The sequence below is a fragment of the Rhea americana genome, unplaced genomic scaffold, assembly GCF_003343005.1.
Source record: "Rhea americana isolate MKP2758 unplaced genomic scaffold, rheAme1 scaffold_528, whole genome shotgun sequence".
Classification (NCBI taxonomy): Eukaryota; Metazoa; Chordata; class Aves; order Rheiformes; family Rheidae; genus Rhea; species Rhea americana.
The window spans coordinates 91494-113914 of NW_028186677.1; the positions used below are offsets into that span (position 1 = coordinate 91494).

A 22421-nucleotide genomic window follows, 5' to 3' on the forward strand; every position below is an offset into this window, starting at 1 on the left:
TTTCCTGCAGTCTCAAAACATCAGCTTTCAGTCTGCTTAGAAGCCACTGGACATCAGCTCCCCTGATGCCATTTTTTTTTTTCTCACAGCTAAGTGCAGCTGGAAAATGAGGCAGAAAGTAGCAGTGAGAGTAACTAAAACCACTTCACTGTGGTGGGAATGCCTGGAATATACATTGTGGCATTTAGCTCTGGTCCGGGCTTTTACAATTCATTGATAGATATATCCAGAGACTTCAGCCAGGATGGGCCAGGAAACATGATGCTCACTACCCTTGGCTGGCTCAAGAGCAAGCTGATCAGTAAGAGACACAGTGGAGGGACAGCTGATATTACAGGGGCCACCTTCCTAAACTGTCTCTCAAGTTGAGGAGATTATCTTGCTTTGTCCCAAGACAACAGGCCAAAGAAGGCATGCATGGCAGCTGAGTCTTCTGTGGGCTACACCTCAAATCCCACATGCAGTAGCTTTGGGATCTTTCCTCCCCCCATCATTCTGAAATGATGTGCAGCTCTACTAGTCCCTCCCTCGTACAGGCCCTCTTACTCCTAGAGTGAATTTGGGCCTCTGTTATTCCTATCCTGACAGCAGGGAGAAACTGGATGTGGTGTCACTGAATGTGACGGAACAGTTGATGCCAGACTTGAAGCAAAGTGGAGGAGGTGAATGTCTTCACAGGCCTGTTCTTTAATGCATGGTGCTCTCAGGAAGAAAGAATTTGGTAAGGACAGGAAGAGGGTGGGCACAGAATGGGTTTAAATTTACACTCTCTGCAGGGATCTCACTGAGAGGCAGTGCCGGGAATAGGCTGCTTGAACTAAGTACTGGCTAATACATGGGTTTCACCAGCCTGTGCTTTCCTCCACCTGTCTTTCCATAGCTATCCTTTGCAACAAATAGCAGTCAACAGTGTGATCCCATTCTGTGTGCAGACAGTGAAACCTGTGCTCTTTACATGAAAACTGCAGGAGAATGTTTCCAGTACCAATCCTAGCTCTGGAGAATCAGCTGATTTTTAGAGCAGAGAGAGAACACAGAGCTTTAAGCTCTCTCTCTGCTCTAAAAATAGCCCCTCCTGAGGCTGCAAAAAAATTCCCCTCACTATCTAATTCTGCAGAAGCCTCCCTCAAAGCATCTGGCAGATAAGTGCTAAGCCACGGTGCATGCTTCCCACTCCTTTGTCCCTGTAGACGTGCCATGAAAGGCACAGCTGCCAGCTGCAAGCTTTGCATCCTGCGTTTTTTCTTCCACAGGTCCTCTCCAGCATGTCACTAGCCTTGACCTTGTTGTGCCAATTCCCTGATGCCAAAATTACTTGTCTCTAGCTGAACTGTTTTGGTTTGGGGATTTTGTTGGGTTTTCAAGTTTTTTGGTTTTTGTATGGGGTTTGTTTTTTTGTTTGTTTAGCTGTGAAGACTGGATCAGAGACAAGAGAACAACAAACAAGCCAACACTGTTACATCTCAGACAATTAAACAAGGAGAGAACACCCCCCCMCACACACACATAACCAGGCAAAAGCAAAAAGAGCACATCCACAGGAAAAGAGGACAGTGCAACAGCAGACTTCACAGGTAACCGAGCTGCAAGCAACAGCAGCGAACTCGCTCGGACAGAGGAATGAGACWCCATGAAGTCAGACATTGCTGGTAAGGCTCACACCTCAAGAGGAGCCAGTTGAGGGAATGGGACAAWGACAAGAGTGCTAATCTCAGGCCAAGAGAGAGCAGTATTGCTTGGGGCTATACCTTGCTGATACCAGGGTCTTGCAATATTTTAAACATAGTTGCCTCTCTTACTCTCCTGTCTCATGGAGTCTTGCCATCTTGTCTTGGTTTCTCCTTAAAGAGGAAACACTTGGCTATTGGGGACAATAGTTCCCCTTCACACAATACGAAGGTTAAACAATGCATAGGACTAGGGCTGCTCCTGTGTTCCTACCGCTGCAGCCTTATTCAGCATGAAATGTTATCCAGTCCCAGCGATGGGCCATACTCTGATCCCTGTTACRTAAGATCAAATCTGCAGTAGCTTCCTGGACTCAGAGAAAAAGGAGACAACAATCTAACCTTGCATCTCTATTATGCTGTCTTCCCGAAATCACCCTTGCACGAAAGATGTACCAAATTTCTTGAATCAGAAATACAGCTTGGCCTTACTGCATGGGAAGGAATTTTTGACCCTTGTCTATTAAAGATGAGAACCAAAGGTCCAGTCAGTTCCCCAGTTCCATTGATTTAGTGTGTCCTGGGACAAACCCTGCACTATGAGGGTACTTCTGGTCTCCAAGGATTTGAGACTAGTGAATATCACTCACAGTAAATTTAATTGCACTGAGCTCATAATTGGTTTTATTTTTTGACTAAGTGTAAGCAAGAGACAGGCTCACAGAGTTAGAGCTGCAGCCACAGCAGATTAAACCTGTTGCTTAAACCATGGGAATATGCACCATGAAGGTTTTTTAGTTGTTGTTTGTTTTGGGGTTTGTTTGTTTGTTTGTTTTTGTTCTCTTTCTTCCAGAGCTTCATATTCTTTTCCTGAAATTCTGGTGTGGAACAGCCTTGATCACTGTGAGCCATCATTTCACTCTCTTACAATTGGAAGTTTAACATTTAATGATATTTCAACTAAGGTCAGTTGCTAGAGCAGGGCAGAGCCAGGCTTTCAATTCATTCTAAGTTTAGATCACTGCCTTAATTCTCTCCTGTGAGAGGCAGGAAGTGGAAAGACTATTCAAAGTGCATTTTTTCCCCCATAGCAGCTGATTCCAAGGATTCAGTGTTTGCTCCTAGAATGATCAAACTTTCTGCCCTGAAAAAAATTGTCCCATCTTCAACTCAGAACTGAAGACATGTCCATGACATGCACCTGTTTTATAATGCAGCACCTATTCTTTTCTGTCAGCTAAGCATGTGCCATCACAGAAAGGCAAATGCAGCAGATCTTTATCTGGCACTGAATAAGTAGCACTCCTCTGAAGTGAGCGTCTTATGCCAGCTGAGGATGAGGCCATATGATCAAATGCACAAAGCTCCTGCAGTGAGGGAGGTTGAAAAGCCTTGTGTTTTGGAAAAGACCTGCTAAAGGAAAGCTCGTTCTTTAGATGCTAAAAGGTGGTTGCAGATAGCACAACTGCAGGAAGCCCTGAAATGACAGACACAGAAGCAGACAGACACAGGTATAGACTGAGCAATTATTTAGACACAGATAGAAACTTAGGCTCCAAGACAAGAGGCACTATGGAATAGCAAAGGTGGGAATGACAAATAACAGATATGCTTGTCAGCTTTGGGGATTGTATATAACAGAACTGATCCTGGGCATAGGAAACAAATAATGAAAAGCGAGACAGAAGCTGGGGAAGGGAGGAAAGGGGGCAAAGGAGGGTGTTATGGTGTCCTTTTCCTTATACRGACATTGCAATCAAATGATAGGAGGCTATTGACAGAGTCAAGGAATTCACAGAAGGAAATAGTACATTTCCAGTAACATTCATCATCTCTTAGGTTTGGATGTTTTTCTCATTTAAACACAAGCCCCCTCAATACAAAATGGGGAACRAAAGAGGAATTTGAGGGCTACCTCCTTAAATTCTTGGGGCTAGATTCTCCCTCCCTTACTCTTTGAATAAAAATTTCTCTCTTCCCACTGCAACTGGCTGGGCTACTACTGCCCACCATGTGCCAAAGCAATGCAACTTGAGCATATTTGCTGCATTTCCCCAGTAGACCAAGACTGTTACAGGGATCAGATACCACCACACAGATTGATCAGAGGCACAAGGGCTTCATCAAGCAATCTCCTTTCAGGCAACTCTGACAAGAAGTTAAGGACATCTCTGGATGTCCTTAACCTGATGGCTACATTGAAACCTGCACCTAAGCTGCAACCATGGGAAACCAAGGCTAAAACATGTCAGAGCAGCTCCATACTTCAATTCAACCCATTATTGAAACATTTGACTCTGGAGATGAATTTGGCTTTAGGCCCACAGTCTCTCTGTGTCCCTCAAGCCAAGCCCAGCTGGCTGCTGAGGTGCTCTTTGAGCTCAGAGAAGTAATACAAAGAGTGAGGTGACTTGAAGTGTAGGAAGCATGAGACTCTTAATAGGACCTTCTCACTGAGCTGCCAGTATTTCTGGGGAGGTATTAGCCAGGGCCTCAGGCTCACTGTCTAAAAAGGGGAAGATCAGTTCCTTTCCTCCCAAGGGAGGTGTAGGCAGTGTTTGTGCAGGAGAGGGRTATGGTCAGGGTACAAGTCAGATCTAACCCCTCTTGATTCAATTTGCTTCTCCTTATGTATCAGGAGCAACTACATTGAAGCTAAGGGATCAGATCCTCCTCTCTAGTATTAGTGGAGAATAGTAGAGTGAGGTACCATCAACATAAAAGTGGTGTAAACCAGGCAGCACCAGCCCTGGTAAACGGGCTGATACCTTGTGGTACAACACTGAGATTTGTTCATTCGCTTAAGGCAGATTTCAGTGTGTAGCAATGCAAAGAACAAAACAATTATTTATTTCCAGGACTTTCTTCCCCCCACTGCAGCTCCCCAAAACACAGACCAAAGCGAAAGATATCCTGTGCTTTCACAACTAGCTGACAGGAGTCCCCTTCCAAACCTCTAACCGGTCAGGCCATCCTAACAATGGAAGGAAGAGAACAGAGCAAAACCAAACCAAAAGACCAAAGAAATGGGGGACTTCTAGCTCTCAGGTGAGGTACACTACATCTTCTGCACATGGTCCCACCTCTGCACCCTTGGTCAACACTCCCAGAGAGTAGCTGGATGTGCAGGACAGCCATGAATGAAAAAAAAAAGGGGGGGGGGGAAAGGGTTTGAAAGTATAATTCAAATCTCTCTTCTCTTTTTTGTTGTTGTTGTTGTTCGTTTGTTTGCTTTTTACATATATACACTCAAGTCTGACAATAAAATGTGGAACACAGTGCAATGTCTTGGCTGAGTAGTATCCAGAATTGGCTTAATTGTGCATCATGGTGTGCCACAGGGACACACAGGATGGATAAATAAAATTATGTCCTCCACTGGCTTCCACAGAGGAGCAAACTCACAGCTGTTCCCATGGAAGAAGAGCAAAGTCCTTTTTAAAATCTCACTGTAGTCTCTAGAGGGGAAGACATTCCTCAGAGGTGCCGAGGGCTAGGGTGCCCATTATGRTACAGCTTCTGTTTGATGTGCACCATGTTCCCAGTTGCTTCCTCGTACTGCCTGTGGTGACGTTTCCTGAACTCCTTTAAGTTACAGAATTTTGGAATCCAAGACCAGGAATTGTCTGGAAGGCAGAAAGGAGACACACAATGAAACATGACAGGAATGGTGAGAACCATGTTCTGCTGTCTTCTCTTACCCCCTTTCTTGGCCTGCCCCGTGCAAATCAGGCATTTGTTACAGCATTGGCAAGGCACAGGGACAGTCTGCATACAGGTAAGTTCAGCCTTGAGGCTTTTCTTCAGGCCATACTTGTTTGCTGGCTAAATTTCATGTTTTGGTTATAGCCAGAGCAGTGCCCACTCCTCTCCCAGTCATGAAACACCTTGTGCCCTGAGCACAACCAGCAGGTAGCTGCGACCCAGAACAGGCGGCAGAACACCCCTTGCCAGTGCCTGATATAAGGGCAGCTTTTTTAGAGAAGCACAGGTGGGCTGTGCTGGCCCGTCATGTTAGAGAAGGAGTGGAGTTAGAAAAAGAAAACTCCAGCTTGCTGAAACAAATTCTTTTTGTGACCTTTAAAGAGACAGATCCCCCATCCCTCCTTGCGCCTCACTTCCTCTCTGAAAGTTTGATTACAGTTTGGGCAAGACTTAGTAAAGACAGCAGTMTCTTTTTAATCTCTGGCTAGCAGGGAGCTACTCTGGGGACCAAGCTGCCAGGGAAGCAGCCATACACTGCTGCCACATACATGTCATCCCTGTTCAGCAGGCAACTTTCTTCGGTACTTCCTGTTCACCAGGCATGTTAACTTCAGCCTAATCCTGCCCTGAATTGTCCAGCTCTGCCCAAGCAGGGAGCCTTGATGTCTCAGTCATTTTGGGTTTCCACCTCTGTGCATCCCCGCCCCATACAGCTTCCAGTCCTTAGTCACTCTTTCCTGTGTAGCAGTCCTGGCTTTCTTCTTCTTTGTGTCTTCTAGAACACTGGACAATCTCACCAACATCAGCACAGCCGCTAGTTTTCCCACAGCCTGCGCAGGCTGAGCCGTATCACTTTTTTTTTTTTTTTTTTTTTTTTTTTTTTAAAAAAAAAGTATTTCAGCTTTCAGCCCATGAACCTTTCCTTGTAACAATGTTTCAGCTGCCATTGAATCTCTAAAGAGCTTTGGGTTCCACACAGAAATTCATGCTGTCCAAAACCCACAAAGAAGAATTAGAAACTCCTCAAGAGCTGGCACGAAGTTGAACTACAGCAACTGGCATAAGGTGAAATGTGACTGCTCTGATCAGCACTACAGCAACTATTAGACTCAGTCTAATGTAGCCAAGTTGCTATAGAAAAATAAAACATTACAGCACTGCAGTGAAACAAGCTCATTACTGAAAACTCTTCCATCAGGAAGGAGCTATAGGTTAATCTAACAGACCAAAATTGAAGCTGACCAGGACACAGAGTCACTGCTAAGTCATATTTGTGCATTTCAGGGAGAGCTCTATATTCTATGCCAGTGCTTCAAGCTATAGCAAGCAATATAGCTATTTAATAACAACACCCCTGCCCCTCATAGGCACTCGCTACTTYTGATAGCCACAAGCAACATCAGTCAATAGAGAGGGCCTTCCTTTCTGCCCATTCCCTTTAAAATGGCTAGATTTGCATAACTGAGTTGAATGTATAGTAACTATGTAAAAATAAAAATAAAAGAATAAAAAAAACAATTACTTTTTACTCTAAATTTGCAAGTGATGGTTCAGCCTGTCCTTAGTGAAATGTGATGACAATATCAGCATAGCATCTAAGTGCACTGTTTCTCTTTAGGCAGAACAATTCCAGGCATGTAAGAACCTCTATCCTAAGAGTGATATAATGTCCTACTGCACAGTATACTTGGGAAACCTCACCCACAGATTAGGAGGGGTTCTTCCACAACACATTGAGCTGGGAACCAAGAATGGTGCAAATTCACAGCTGCAGCTCAACCAATATGGTTTACAATCAGAGAGGTCCTGCGTGACTGGTGCAAAGGTATAATGCTGCTAAGACTGCATAAGAGACCATGTCTCAGGCAAATTCTTCTTTTTTTTTTTTTTTTTTTTTTTTTTTGGGGGGGGGGTGTTGTGAAGCCTTCTGCAGTATGGAGGTTACACTTCCAAAGAGAGAGCTAAGGGCAGAAAACTGAGAGCAAAGCAAAATTGCATTCAACTTCTGTAAAAGATGTAACTGTGCGGTTTGTTGCACAACTGGTCAGCCCCTTGAAGCTTTAGGGCATGCACAGAAAAGAAGGAATGAAATTCACAAGAAAAGAAGGAATTAAAGAAAAAGATAATTCAGCTTAAATACTAAATGAATATCACTAGAACTACCCTTAACAACTTAAAAAAAAAAAAAAAATCTATGCAGCACCTGTTTACAAGAAGGTAGGCTAGTTGGCTCTACTCTTGCTGTAGCTCTCACCTCCACAACAAAAGTCATCAGCTCTGAAGAATGATATTGCTGTACGCTCATCTCCCCCAAGGAGAGCTCGTACCAGCCCTGCTGACTTTGTGAGCGCTGATGAGATCACAGCCACAGGTGGTCTGATCAAAAGCAGGTGTCATGGCCTTGAGATTGGCTCAGTACCTTAGATCTCACTAGAAACACTGACAATTAGCCTTCTGCTTGGGAAATGAAAGCAACACAGCCTCAAGAGAGTCTTGACTCAGACACTGCTCAAGCAGGCTGCTGGGAATTTGGGAAGACTAATGAGAAATTAATGTCATTTTGATCTGAGTTTTTAGAAAGAGTTAGTCCACTTCCCTAATTAGATTTTTTTATAGGTTCACAGACAAATCTCGTTCTTGCTCAATCTCTCTTTCCTCTTTCAGATCTGAGTTGTAATTTAGCAGACATCCACAACTGGAGTTTAGAGAGAGTGTGATTTACAAGGACACTGATTATGGGCTAGGATTTCAAGTCTTAACAATTTTTAGTAATTTTTCTCCTTTTACCCTCCAACAAAGAAAGCCCATGGGTGTCTGTGTTAASAGAGCAAAGAGGGGCAGAGAGGGTCTCTGAAGGGATTTCTGCTGTTCAATCTCAGGATATTAGTTCAGGATGCTAAGCTAGTTGGTCCAAAAACTAGCTGCAGTGTACTAGTTACTATGGTTAACACTTTTCCCTGAGGTGTGAGGCAGATGTCACTGCTGAGAAAAAATAAAAAAAAGGACACACCTGGAACAGCAATGAGGATGGGGAAACCTCAGTTCATATGCCCATGAGACAACATGGAGGTGGCTGTCAGTGTCATCACATTGTCACTAGTTTACACAAAYAAATGAAGCTCCACTGCACATGCGTGTGCCTGGCTGCAAATTATATGCACAGAAAAACCCATATTTCAGGCAAGCTTTGTCTGACCTGAAAATACTCTGTTCACAAGTGCAGGCACGCAACTACCACCTGTCAGTCTGCCTTTGTGTGAATGTGCCACTTTCTATCAAACACTTCTTTGCACCAACACATACTTTTCACTTTCCAAAGCAGAGCCTTCAAGTCTAAGATCCTCAGCTAGATATTTCCAGGTGGACATTCCTGTTTTTGTATAGAGAGGGTGGGGATTTGGCTGATGAGGCCTGTGCCGAATCCACACAGAATAAACAAACAGGAACAAACTCTGTAAGACTGGTGACCTTCTCCCTCTCCAGGAGCCTCAAAAGACAGGCCAAGGAATTAAGGAGAGGGAAGGTGGGCTTGTGAGGCTGCACTTACCATACCGTCGACTAGTTCTCCAGGCTCGCACTGCATAATGGAGAACCCCATCCATCCATACCAGAAACCAGCTTATACAAAAGCCCAGCAAAAGTCCCAGCATCAGATCAATCTCTTGCTTGGTTACATTGTCAGTCACAAAGTAATTCTCCGAGGAGTCCACCACTGACTGATCCCCATCATATGGAATAACATAGTGGACATGATGCCTGTTGCAGGGAACAGAAACAGGGAAAAGTATCAGTGGAGAAGAGCAGAAAATGTTTTCTTTCCAGCACCTGCTCTTGTGGCCAAGGGCTAGATTAACATATTCCTTTGAGATGTGGATCCCTGGATGTTGGTAGACAGAAATGCTGCCTTGGCTTTTCTCACTTAATATCAGCAAGTAATTGGTAGACAGAAATAGCAAAGTCCAGAAACATGAATCCATGCTTGGGAAATGGGAACTCATGCCACATTCCTGACACAGGCTCTCTGTGCTTAAGTAAGTTCATAATCTGTAAAATGAAAAATGATATTAAGGGTAGCATGAGGATGGAGTGGTCATTCCCCAGAGACAAAAAGGGCACCACCATGTTCATGCCAGCAGGCGGAGGTCAGTAACACTCTACTTTTGTAAGTACTCACAATCTCAGAAAGTAGCTGTGTATCCCTGCAAGCGCAATCACAAAACCCTGACTCATAGAAGTAAGAAAAGTCCTCTGCTATGCAGTACTGTCAGTGCTAACACCTTCATGGCATTTCTCTGGAGACATGCTGTTTTGCTTTATGTCCCATCTCCCAGAGCCAGCAGAGACTCATATCTTTTACATAGTAAAGCAAAGCATGTTTACAGCCATGGAGGGAATATTGGAAAGCACTTCCTGAATCTATCCTTGTACAGCAAGTGGCAAAGACTCTGCAGTGTATCACTTCTGGAAAACTTACGGAAACTCTAAGACCATCTCAGACTTTCTTACAATCTAACTTAGTTGGTTTAGGATGCAGGGTCTTTCACACCTTCCCATTCTTCCACCCTGTTGGGTGTAAGAGAGGCCAGCATCCTGCAGCCTGCCTCCCATCTCATTCCCCCACTCAGCACTTGCTGGGGAGATGGCCAGAGACTTGGCTTGACCTTGCGTTGTAGTCAGTCTCCAAAGAAGAGTGATCAACTTAGTGCTGTCCCATTCCCCCCCACTTCCAAACAGCACAGCACAGAAGCCTRGCAGATGCCCTTTCTGTCAACAAAGTGGTATGCAGCACCTAGGGCTATGCCACAGGCTGTGAATTTCCTTAGGGAGAAAGTAGTGGGCTTTCAGATACTGCCATCTCTCTCTCAGGGATTCTGGTAAATCCCTGTGCCAGAGCAGAGTGTGTGGCTTCAGCTGTGCAATGAAGTAACAGACACCAAGCTTGGGATGGTGCTGGACAACTTCAGAGACCTTGATAGCTTGGGAAAAGCAGGAAATTGCAGGGGTGGGGTGGGGGAAATGGAGATTAAAGGAAATAAAGCAGGTCTGCAAGGGCTGAATGGGAGGGGACCAGCTGTGACAGGTGAACTGAGCATGAGAGACAAGAGGATCCCAGAAGACAGAGGACATGAAGAGAAGCTGGAAGCAAGATGCCCTGGAGCCCCCATAATCTGTTTTACACTGCTCTGAGCATCCCCTCAGTCCAGCCAGGAACCACGAAGTTGCCCTGACCCAGTGCTTAGCCACCCTTCCTTCTCCCATTGCTTGGCTTAGAGGTCCTGCCTGGCTTAGAGAAGACACTACTAGGGCAGGTGCTGTCCTAGTAGTGTCAGTAGTGTCTAGTAGTAGGAGGAGCCCAGAGATGGACAATTAGCAGTGACTAGGAGTGCTCAGCAGTCCCACATGCCTGCCAGCATTGTTAAGGCTGAAGAAAGCGTTTGCAGGAGGCTTCATACAGCAACACAGATTCATCACCAGTGCTTSCAGCTCGGTGCAGCTGGGGCCAAGGCACAGGTGCACAGGCTTCCTCCAGCATCACCCACTGCCATCACCACCAGCATCAATTGCACTCATCTTCCTCCTACATCGATGGCCCCAGCGCTGCTCTCAAATGCAGGAGGGGAGGCAATCTCTGGAGGCCTTTGAATATGCATGAGGTGCAGGTTGCTCAATAATCATGTCTGAGAAGCGTCCAAATATTTATACAAACCAACTCCCACTCAGATGAACCTACTGAAAACAGCCCTAATCTCAGCAACAACTTAATGGAGGACACCTGCACCAGAGGCACTAGCTCCCAACGACCAAGGCATGTGGGGTTGGGGTACTATCTGTGCCAGAGCACATGGGGGTGGAGAAGTCCACATGCACGGGATGCCCAGCCAGTCACACTCCCACTGTCTAGCAYTTGTTCTTTGTACTATGCACTTTGAATGTACTTTGCATTCAGCAAAGGCCTCAATAGTAGGGACAAGCCTGGGACAGCAGCAGAGAGAAAATGCATCCAGGCCAGCTCTGATGGCAGCACAAGCTGGCCTCAGATGATCAGGACAGGCCCTGTTCATGCATCATCTTGCTGGTTGGTTTGTAGCCAGAGATTCTCCCTCACAAACAAGGGAAGAGCTGGGGAGCATAGGCAGGGAGAGAGAGGGGCTCCCAAAACCAGAGACCCATTCATGAATGGGAAAGATCTCATTTAGTTCATGAATGCAGCCAAGCAGCTTTGTGGAAGGGGAAAAGCAAGTCTTGCACATACTTGCCATGAACCATGTTCTCCCAGTCACTACCAGCAATACCTGGAAGGTCATTGACCTACGCCCTTTCACTTCTTGTAGAACAGGAACAGCACTGAGGGCTGTGTCCACAAACACCTCCAGAAACCCAGACACAACCACCAGCATGGGCGTCTCAAAAGGTGCTGGCCTGTATCTCCTCCATATTATCATATCATAGCCCATAGAGTTATCCAAAGTTTCCCCATGTACAGCATCACTATCACACAGCTCCCACTGGGGTRGAGAAAGGAAAAACTTCCCCAAACTCATCAAGTACAGACCTGTTCCTGCAGAAGAAACTTCAGACTTCTCTTCACATATAAGGTGCTTTTCACATAGGATTTCAGCCTCGTGCTGGAAGAGAGTACTGGACTACACTGCTCCCAGTGACAAACTTTCCCCAAGACTCAGGAGCAGAGATGTGCCTGCAGCATTCATGTATGTGTGCTCACTCTCTCTCTCWCACACACACAGAAAACACACACACAGCATGGCCAGCACTGCAGTAATGTGGGACAAGGCACTCCTCTCAGCTACAAGAGTTTTTTTTCCCTATCACACACCCTTCCCACGTCCTGCTCTCTGCTTGCAGGACATTGAGGGAAGGAACACAGTTACCTCTTTCCTGACCCTATCCCGCCCTTCACAGCACAGCAGTGTGCTGACCCTGCATACTGCAGTGGGAGTTTCTCCAGTTCTCCAAGTTTCCTCTGGTCATCACTGGCCTGAACTGCAACTTGGGGCAGCAGTCAGGGCCTAACACTTCTTTTGTATTTTCATCTGTTTCTCCCTAGGCAAGTGACWCCCTCCCCAAGGCCTAATGATTTTAGAGTCCCCACTCAAAGGAGATGCCTCTATAGCTCCCCCATAACCTCCACTGCAGAAGGAGTCCAGATCATCTAAATCTAGAGATCAGGGATAGGGTTGGATAGACAGACAGACAGCATAGCCAGCTCTGGGGTAGAACTGAAGTTGGCAACAACTATTTTCAACYCAGTCTTTCTAATGTGACCACACCGACATCTCCACATGCCTGTGAGCCATGAGGCACATCCCAGAGACAAAGGACACTCTAGAAAATGATGGCTGGCTGACCCTCTCTCACTGTTCAGTTGYGGGCTGGGGCTGGACTCACAGGATGTTTACTGGCTCGCTGCCTCCCATAAGGAAGGATTCAGACCTCACAGTATTGCTTATGCCTATACAGTCTGAAGTGCTGAACTCCCGCCCCAGGAGCAGGAGGGGAGGAATCAGTCCTGTTGTATGCTGAGCCAGCAAGAAGCCAGAGGAAATTCAATGGGGAGCAGAAACTGACCTGTCCAGGTTTGGCAACTTCATTTTCCAAGTATCAGAAATCAAAGTTGGACCCCAAGTGCAAATTTCCCTTAAATAAAAAGCTACCTGTCACCAAAGTTCCTTAGAAAGCACTTGAGGCCCTGCACTGCTGTCTTCCAAGCAGCTTTCAGGAACTCTCGAATTACCAGAGCAGTGGAGATGCCAGAGCTGGGTCTCTACTAGGCAGAGTTTTCTGGGAAGGATTTAACAAGGCTCAGAGAAGATGAGCTTCTCCTGCTAGTGCATGGATTGGGAGATCTGGGCTGCAGGGCTTTTTGTGCTTTGTTTTAAAYAGGATTGAGTGGTACCACCAAGATGGAGTGGAGATCAGGGACAGCCTCCCCCTCTGCCCTCGGAGTTTTTTGTTGCAGTTCAAATCTTTTAGGATATTACAGTAGTGATTCAGAGACGGTGGCACATCAGCACAGCAAGTTATTAATAGAGCACGAAGGTCCAGGGTCCCCACCGCATGTCAAGGGAATTGGAAACTGGAACATGGCCTGAATGGCTCTGGGGGCTGGATCCAGTGAGGGAACATATCGCCTCTAAGCTGAGCAGAATGTGATTGCTGCAAGCCACAACCAGCTTCACGTCAGTGCTGCCTCTTTCTCTGGGCTGGGCTGATGAGGACCACTGCATGAATTGCCATGTACCAGCCCTGGCTTGCAGCCTGCTTAGCTGCCCTCAGATGTTGTGGATGTCAGGTGCTCCGGTGGCAGGAGAAAGCAAGAAGTTGATTCGAGTCAGACAGGCAGACCTCACAGTCAGAGTGTTCCTGGAACACAACACTAATGTGAAATAGCCACTGTACAACAACCCTGCCAGTCTGAACATTTCAGGGGAGGAGGCCCTAATCAGGAACATCAGCTACACAACTGCCCCTTTTCGGCATGCTGGGCTAGCAGTGAAAGCTGAGGAGCTCCRGAGAAGTTCACGCCAGGCAGGGCAGCCAGGAAGAGGCCATTTCTGAGGGGAAAGCCAATGCTAGCTCAGGCAGGGCAACTCAGGGTAAATGCTTTGGGCTACACCTTGTTTTCAGAAACATGGCCACACACAACCCATAATAGTACCACACAGAGAAAGGGCCTGTGCAAGGGATGAATAACCTACCCTCCATCCAGTGCCTGTCTCACCAACCAGAGACCCTTGGGAAGAGATGAAAACCTCCTTCAGGCTTTGTATCACCTCAGTCAGCAGGATTGACATGGGTATGAGGCCTCTAGGATTCAGCCACAGACCCACCACGCGCCATGTCAGAGAGAAGCATGGAGCCCACAGAATCTCCCTGTAACAAAGAAACAGCTTAGCCTCACATGCCACCAGTCAGAAGGAGGAAAGGGGTTCACATTCTAGGGTCCCCAAAGCAATATGCTGTACCTCCTGAGGAGTGGTGCCACACAGGTTAAACAGCTTGTGGCTTCTGCGCCCTGCAAGTAACTTTCATAGGTCTCAGTGGGACCCTTGCACTTCCAGGCTTTGGGGCTGTTTCTATAGGTGGGGTGGAAAGAGCCATGGCCAGAGCAATTTAATATTTACATTGGTAGAGGAGAACCCAAACAGCACCCTGAGCTGTGAGAGCTGTGACAGAGCACGTGGGGTCTTTAAGTGGTAATACTATTTTCTGCCCATGTTTCTTTTCAAAAAAAAAGATGTGTCAAAGAAAACAAACGGAAGACCAATTCCTGGGCAGTTCAAAACTGGTATCAGTTGTCACAACAGATCCAGGCCAAACAATTTCTATTATGTCAATCATATCCCACCTCCCTCCATCTGCCCTGCATTTTCAGCCACACACAAAAGCTCTGATGTGGTGCTGGGGTTGTTAAACCTTTGCTGTGTCTCACCCCAGATGTTGCAGAGCTCCCACAGGAGGTAGATGTAATTGTAGGAAAAGAGATGTAACCACACTTCAGGCCAGAAACACCCTCCAAAGCAGGAAAGTCTGGTGATTGCCAGCAACTCCTCTCCTGAAACAAGTCAAAGATCAGATCTGCTCATCCCTGCCCGGAAAGACAGCCCTTGGCTCAGGTGAAAAACTGAAGCTGCTGGATAAAGGGAGCACAGAGTTCATGCCTGTCCACATGTGCTTGAACATCTCTTTCCACTTTCCCAGGTCTGGTGACAGTAGGACGGCTCCAGATCCCAATGCAAGAAGTGCATGAAATCCCAGGTGTAGCTGTGCTGGAGCAGAGCCTTGGCCAGTATGCCTGAGAGGTTTCACCACAGAGCTGCCCAAAGCGCTAATGTCCCTTCCAGTGACCTTGCTGTGTGCCGGCTGCTGCAGCTGAAGTACAGCACAAGAGCCCTTCAGAAAGCACCACTGATCTGTTGATTTAAATACAATGAACCCATTATTGCCTCTACTTTCTCCCCTACCTCCCCTCTGCTGGGGATGTCAGCTCAGCTGATGCTCTGGCTCAGCTTGGCTCCCTCTTGGACAAGTTTCAATCTCTGTTTATAGCAGACATCACATCTTCCAGGCTCATGTTGCAGCTATCAAAACCTGGCTGGATTGAGTCATTCTCCAGCTCCAGCTGCATTGGGGGAATATAGCTTGTCCTGCCTTGATGGCTACCCCAAAGCACAGCCACCAAGACGTGCCCTATACGGAACTGCAAGCAGAGCTGAAGGGAGGCACAGAGCCTCCATGTTCTGCATTCCTGTCTGACCTTGCAGACTCTCCTCAAACTTGCCAAACAGCCCAGCTCATCCCAGAGTCAGGGCCAGCAGAACTAGTCCGCAGCCAGGTGTGGATGGCACCATTGCACAGGTAAAAATACATTGTCAGGCCCCTTCACACTACAGTGGCTACAAGAGGCCCAAGCAGGCCTGGTGTTTTTCAGCACTAAGCAATGAGTACTCCCAGCCTCCCAAAACAGTCACACAGGATGTGGGGACAGAGAGGTTTCATAAGTTGATACTGGCTGGGAAAGGACGTCACAGACCAAAAATGCAGTCTTTGTGTACCTCCTGACAGCAGTGCTGCCAGGCTGGGACAAGCGCTGCTCTGTCCCTCCTCTGGGTGAGGAGGGCAGCGTTTGGCCCCTTCTAGATAGAGCCCGGTAAGCAGAGCTGTTCCGGCATTTGCTGCCACCGGGTAACACTGCTCCAGCACCACTGGCAGTCCTCCCTGGTCATGTGACCCCAGCATGAGGGCTGGGCAAAGTCCCAGCCAGCAGCCACCTCACACCTTGCCTCCCCACATCCAGCCTTTGTCTTGCGGAGTGGGTGGGAATTCTAGCTGACACACTGCAGGGACTCCACATGCACTGGGTTACTCAGGAGATGCCCGGGGAAGCTTTGTCCCAGGACCATCCCTGCTGGGTTAGAGCCTGGCAATAACRGGCAAAGTAGGGCAGAAGCATCCCTCAGACAGAAGGAGCTGGCTCAAGGGTTGGCTAGGTCTGCTGCAAGGCATCGACATTCAGGTGGGGATGAAACTCCTCTCTTCTTTCTAACTTTCCTCATGGGGAGAGACCTCTGAGGGGGAAAGGACTTGCCCAAGGTCACCCAGAATGTCAGTGGCAAAGAAAAGAATGCAAGTCAGACCTCCTGAGGTTCCTGTCAGGGAATTTCCAAGCCCAGCAGACTGTTCTGTTGCATTCTTGCTCCATGCAGGTGTCACCTGCTCTCCTTAACATATCCTGCCTCCATGGACTCATTTTGGTGTTTTTTTTTCTTCTGCATGACATCACTCAGCTCCTGATCAGGGATGCTGCCAGCTAGCTGCTACCAGAGAGGACCCTTTACAGTCTGGGACAGAGACATCCAGGCTTGGGCAGTGCTACAGTTCTGAAACCCTCCATGGCCATTGTCTCTCATTGGAAAGKGTATATACCAAGGAAGTAGGACTAGAAGGTAGACTAAAGGAAGGACTATTTGCAGGCATATATCATAATTTGGACAATTTGAATATCTTCACATGCTGAGATAGAAGGCGTCTAGCTCCCTGAGGGATCTGCTCCAGTAGGAACATTCCTGGATTGACAGTGCAGAAYATCAGCAGGAGCCAGCAGGAGTGTAAGTAAGTGTGGTGCTCACCCCTTTCTTCCTCCAGCAAGAAGACAGATGCCTAAAGAGGCACATTTCCTGCTATACCAYGTACAACTGTGCAGGCCTAGTATTAGCACCAGGTGCCAGGGTCAGCCCTTTGTCTGCACTGATGTTCTTACTCCACGTACTATCACTACACCAGCTCTGCTTTCCAAGTAAAGGGCAGAACCATGGGCCCTGYTCCTCCCATTGAACAGTACTGCCATCCCACTGTACAGCTGTAGGTATACAGCTCAAGGCAGCTTGCTCCTCCTTGGCTCTGGTACTATCATCAGGGCAGGAGAGCAGAAGAGCACCAGTCCAACCTACCAGAGACACCCCACCTGCAACAGGGCAGTGGGCCAGAGGGTACTCAAGTCCAGAGCACTTTCCTGTAGTTCCTCAAGAGCAGAGAGAGGCTATGGTGAGAGGAAAGTAACCACATTTTTACCTGTTCAGGTCTACTCTCACTCAYGGCTCAGAGGACCATTCTGCTCAGCTCTCAGAGCTCCCGCTCCTGCGACAGAGGCATTGCCCAACCCAGGCTCACTTGAACTGACCAGAATGACTCAGTGGATGTTCCACTCAACAGACCACAGACAGGGAGAAGCRCTAGCCTTGGCCACATTTTTCTTCACACTGGGCTGGAGAGCAGGGCAGCTGCCACATGCTCCAGCAGAAGGCATTACCTGCCAGCACCACACAGCCAGATAGACACAGGGTCCAACCCACACAGCTACAGGCAGTCACAGAAAACTTTGCACATCACTGCACTCATACACCCTCTCTGAAATCTTCGAGAGCAATGACAGGCCACAACTCCTCTCCTACTCCACAAACCTGAAAAGCAGCTGCCAGGCCCCTGCTATGGCCAGGTCCCCCCTGCCAGAACAAACTGCTACCTCGCTCCTGTCATTAAATGCTAGGGAAACAGCTTCAGCCTCCAATAGCTCAAGTGACCCTGACGCCACAAGAATGTGCAGGAGAAAGCAAGAGCCCAGCTCTAAGAGTGCCAAACATTCAGGGTTCAGACACCTCTGAAGATAGAATTAGTTTCCTTCCCAAAAAGGTCTGACCCCAGTGACTGCTCCATCACAGCTAACACACCCTGTGCTTAGAAGCATAGGAAAAGTACAAAGTGTAGTTCCCAGCTGCAGCCAATGAGGCCCTCCCCAAGGCAAGGGATAGTAGGGGGCATTTTAGGAAGAAGTGGGCAGGGTRCCACAAGCTAACGCTCGACCCTGCTTGTTCCAAAGTCTTGCTGCTGAGCTCAGTCCACTGCAGAAAGAGAACACACAGAGTCCAGGGAAAGAAACAATCCTGTCCACCAGGAGAGATCCCAGTCACAGCCTACATGCAGCCTCMAGAGCCCTGCCAGGTGACAGCAGAACAGCCTGCCCTGCTGGCCACCCACCTGAGTGACACTAATAAGCCCAGAGCCACCAAAATGTCGTCAGTGCCTCGGGCATCTTGTGATCTGGCTCTGAGGGACGCTTGTCAGCCCACCTCCAGAGACAATGCTACAGGGAGATTCAGCATGTCCTATACTCTCCCCCTTCCCTACCTTGGGAGCAGGAAGCATAGAGAGAAACAAGGGAGGAGGAAGGGCTGAAAACATGGGCAGACCCCCAGCCAAGGGAGAGGAGATATGGACTACAGATGCACTAATGACACACATCTGCCTTTGACTCCCAGCCTAGAGCAGTCTGAGTCAGGAGCCAAGTCCCTGGCCATCCAGGCCTACCCACTCCTCCAGGAAGGCCACAAACATTCCAGGCCACTCTAGTACCAAAGAGTGACAGGGACAGCTTTGGGAACTGAAGTCTGGGCTTCTTTCCTTGTAGGGATGATGTAGGATATAGAGGCTGGGGAGGGACATGGCACAGAACCACAAAAGTCCCTGGTTTGCCTGGCTTCAGATGGCACCAGACATACATACACACACACACACACACACACACACACGCATACAAACAGAGTCATCTCTTGCGGTCCACAGCCACCACCAGAAAGGCAACAGTTTCCAGCCCCCTCACACTGACATAAGCTTGGTGCAGACTCTCATTCCTTGTGGAGAGCACACTCTGCTGAACGCTGGATGCCTAAGGCCAGGTACTCACAGCCCAGCCTCGGRGGGTTTAGACATTCAAGGCCACTCCAGGGAAAGGGGTCCTCTCCGATACCCTGAGGTGGGACACAACCAGGATGGGAGAGCAGAAAGAAAACATTTTTTAATGATTAGCTGGTGTGACTGACACCACAACCTAGGCAAGCACAGGATGGAAAAATAGGAATCACAACAGCTCAGCCCATTCCCTATCAATTCTCATTTATTCTAGTTCCTCCTTCCCTTCTATTTCTGCAACATTTACYCTCTTTCCCCATTGTTTCCTGTGACACTCTAAACTGAAGCCATTTCCTTCTCTGAGGACTCCCTTCAGTTATTGGCAAACTCACTTAGTCCTTTATCAGTCCCTGGTACCACTGCTCACAATATGCTCCAGGATATAAACTTTCCTAGTGCAAACCAGTATTGCTCATGGCTCTGGCAACCCACTTTAGGCTACATGCACTGAAAGTCTGCCCTTAGAGCACTTGAACAGCTGACAAAAAAAGACAAGGCACAGTCAAGATCACCTCCTTTTATAAACCAGAGAAATCAAAGCTCAAGCAACAGGTCACAGCCCAAAGAGAATATGTGAGGATCACAGACTAACCCTCAGCATGAGAGAACACAGTGTCCCATAGTACAGGGATGCTTTGTACAAGAATCTCCTGCAGCAGAGCAGAAGCATGTAGAACCCAACACCAATSCAAAACAAGAGCCAGTTCCCAAGTGGTGACCAGTATGCTTTATCTGTTGGCAAGAGTCATTGCTTTTATATACTTAAGGCTTCCGCCTTTTGTCTCCTCCCAGATCCACTTCTGAAGATCTGGAAGTTGTTTCAGGCACTTTCTAAGAAATGACTTGACTACATCCAGGGAGAGTGCCATAGCTAATTTATCTGCCCCAACAACATCCTGCAGACATGCTAATTAGAGGATAGATGAGTGTCCCTGCCATATTCCCAGGCTTGTGCAGAGAGAGCACTCTGCCAATGACACCAATGAGACCTGACACTTCTCAGTCATTCTGTTGGATGTTAAAAAGTGCATTATCAACAATCAATCTTTTTTTTTATCACCACTGAACACAGTTGTAACAGGTTATACATATACATACATACATATACATACATAAATATAGCTGCACATGCACATATATATATACACATACATATTTATGCATGTAGGTATGTATGTATAGCCTGTTACATATATACATATGCAGATTAAAGAGACAGGAAAACTCCCAAACTAGTGAAAAATAAGCAGTCTTCAAAAATTACCTAAGAAATTGCCAGTCCCTGCTAAAAAATCAAAGACGTGAAATGTATTACTTGTCCACACTCATTCCAGCTGGCCTTAACCCGGAGGTGCCCAAGGAGCCAGGCATTTAAGATCTTCTTGCTAGATCACTCTCTGTCTGGCAGCATTTGGCCTTGGAGGTGCTGTTTGTGCCTTCCTTGCTGCTCTGCCATAGGAGGCTGAGGAGGAACTATGGGAAGAAAGGTAATGGTCATCTTCAGTAAAAGAAGTTGAGAGTGTGAGGACAAAGCAGTTCCCCTTCATTAAGTTATGCATATCCCGCCTTCAGTTAGCTGAGCTTCCACACCAGGGACACCAAACAGACATGATGCCTGGGAGACAGGATGCAGCTGGCTCCAGAGGCAGCTTGAACAGGCGTAAAGCTCAATCTAAATGTTGCATGTGGTAGTGGAGGCGTCCCCCCTGCACATCTTTTAGCTGACACCAGCATCATGCTGCCTTACTCTGCGCAGACAAGAAACTCTCTTCACCAGATAATGGGTAACCAGGCACAGGAGGGGAATGAGGCCTGCAGAATTGTAGGATAAGGATGACTGACAACAAYCCCAGAGAGAAGAGAGAAATTTACTTCCCCAGAGCTCAACCTCAAAGCTTCAACTCAGAGAGCAGCCAAAGCTCAGWTAAAAGCTAAGCACCTCAGTGCTTATGTATGACACAAGAAGCATTACTTAAACAGATATGGAGAGGGGCAAGTATTTGTCCAGTCATAAACTTGTACCCAGCAAAAGCATCACTCATACCATAAAATCCACCCTGATGCTTTCAGCTTGCTAAATGCTCCACAACAACACAAACCAGCTACCAACYGTGCCCTGTCTAGCATCACTACAAGTCTTGGGAGAAAAGTCATAAAAAATAAAAACCTGGTCAAAGATTACAAAGTCTTAAAGTGACAGTATCCTATAGAACAACACTTCTTCCTGGACACAGAGGGAAAATCCTCTAGGTTCTTCAAGCCGATTCCATTTAAGCTACATGACCACTGAATGCAATGCCCAGACCACAAACACACCAAGAAACAACACAGTCTGGTGACAACAAAGGCAAAATGACAAGTGTTTAAATGAAAGTTACTCACTTTCCAAGGGCTCACAGATGCATGTGCACATGCATGAATACAAAGAAAAATGGACTTCCAGGCCCATAACAAACTCTTCTCCCAGAAAAACAAACAAATCCTTGTGTTCATGCAGAAGCTGCTGAGGAAGGTGAAACACAGCCAGAATGCAAAAATGTTAGTCCAGCCAGCAGGCGCCCTGCTGCTGGCCATCACCTCACTGTGCCTTTCCAATGAGATGAGGTGGGAAAGGGAAGGGGGGAACAGGTGAGACAGATCTTATGTGGCTAACTTACCTTCCACAGTTGCAGTGACAAACTCGGTCTTCCCCTCTCAGATGCGGTAGGATGTAATTGTGAAATCGGTCCAACAACGCATTCATGTCCATCAAGCAAGCTATTGCCTGTAAGAGCCCATAACCAAGGCATCTGGTCAACTCTGGATGATGGAATAAAACATTGACTCTAGTTTGATTGCCAAAGACTGGAGAAGTCATAAAAAAAAATCTTTGGTGTTCAATGATGCACACACACACACATACACACGCACACACAGAGGTGCACAGGCTAAGGGATAGCAGGGGTGGGGGTGGGGTGGGGAGGGAAATAAGCAAAATCTCTTACCATAACGATAGAGGCGCCCAGGATCATGAAAATCATGGTGTTTGCATTCATGGACATCAATGGGGAATTGCCAGCGGTCGGRTCCGTCCGCCCCCAGCTCGCGGACAGCGAGCGGCAGCCGCGCTATTCCGCAGAGCTCAGCCCGGGGCGCATCGCGCTCGGTGCCCGCACGCTGCGGTGCGGCGGGGGGCGGCGGGGTGGCGGGGCGCCCCCCGCACACACACACGCACTCCCCCGTGCCGCGGATGTCTTGGGCTCCCTCGCCCTGCCCGTTCTTTCTTTCTTTCTTTTTTTTTTTTTT

The 22421-nt window shown here is 47.5% G+C and overlaps 1 protein-coding gene across 2 annotated transcripts; it reads right to left on the bottom strand.

The window, feature by feature from the left end:
• Positions 1-4478: 4478 nt before the first annotated feature.
• TMEM240 (transmembrane protein 240) lies at positions 4479-22372 on the bottom strand. 2 transcript variants are annotated; one of them, XM_085318239.1, is made up of 4 exons: positions 22121-22372; positions 21794-21900; positions 8920-9128; positions 4479-5293 (listed from the first exon to the last, which is right to left on the bottom strand). In XM_085318239.1, the coding sequence occupies exons 1-4, from the start codon at positions 22175-22177 to the stop codon at positions 5145-5147; spliced, it is 522 nt and encodes a 173-aa protein (XP_085174365.1). In that variant the 5' UTR covers positions 22178-22372; the 3' UTR covers positions 4479-5144. The 2 variants fall into 2 exon arrangements, with proteins under 2 accessions (XP_085174365.1, XP_085174364.1); XM_085318238.1 differs by lacking the exon at positions 22121-22372 and having other exon boundaries at positions 21794-21993.
• Between the last annotated feature and the right edge of the window lie 49 nt (positions 22373-22421).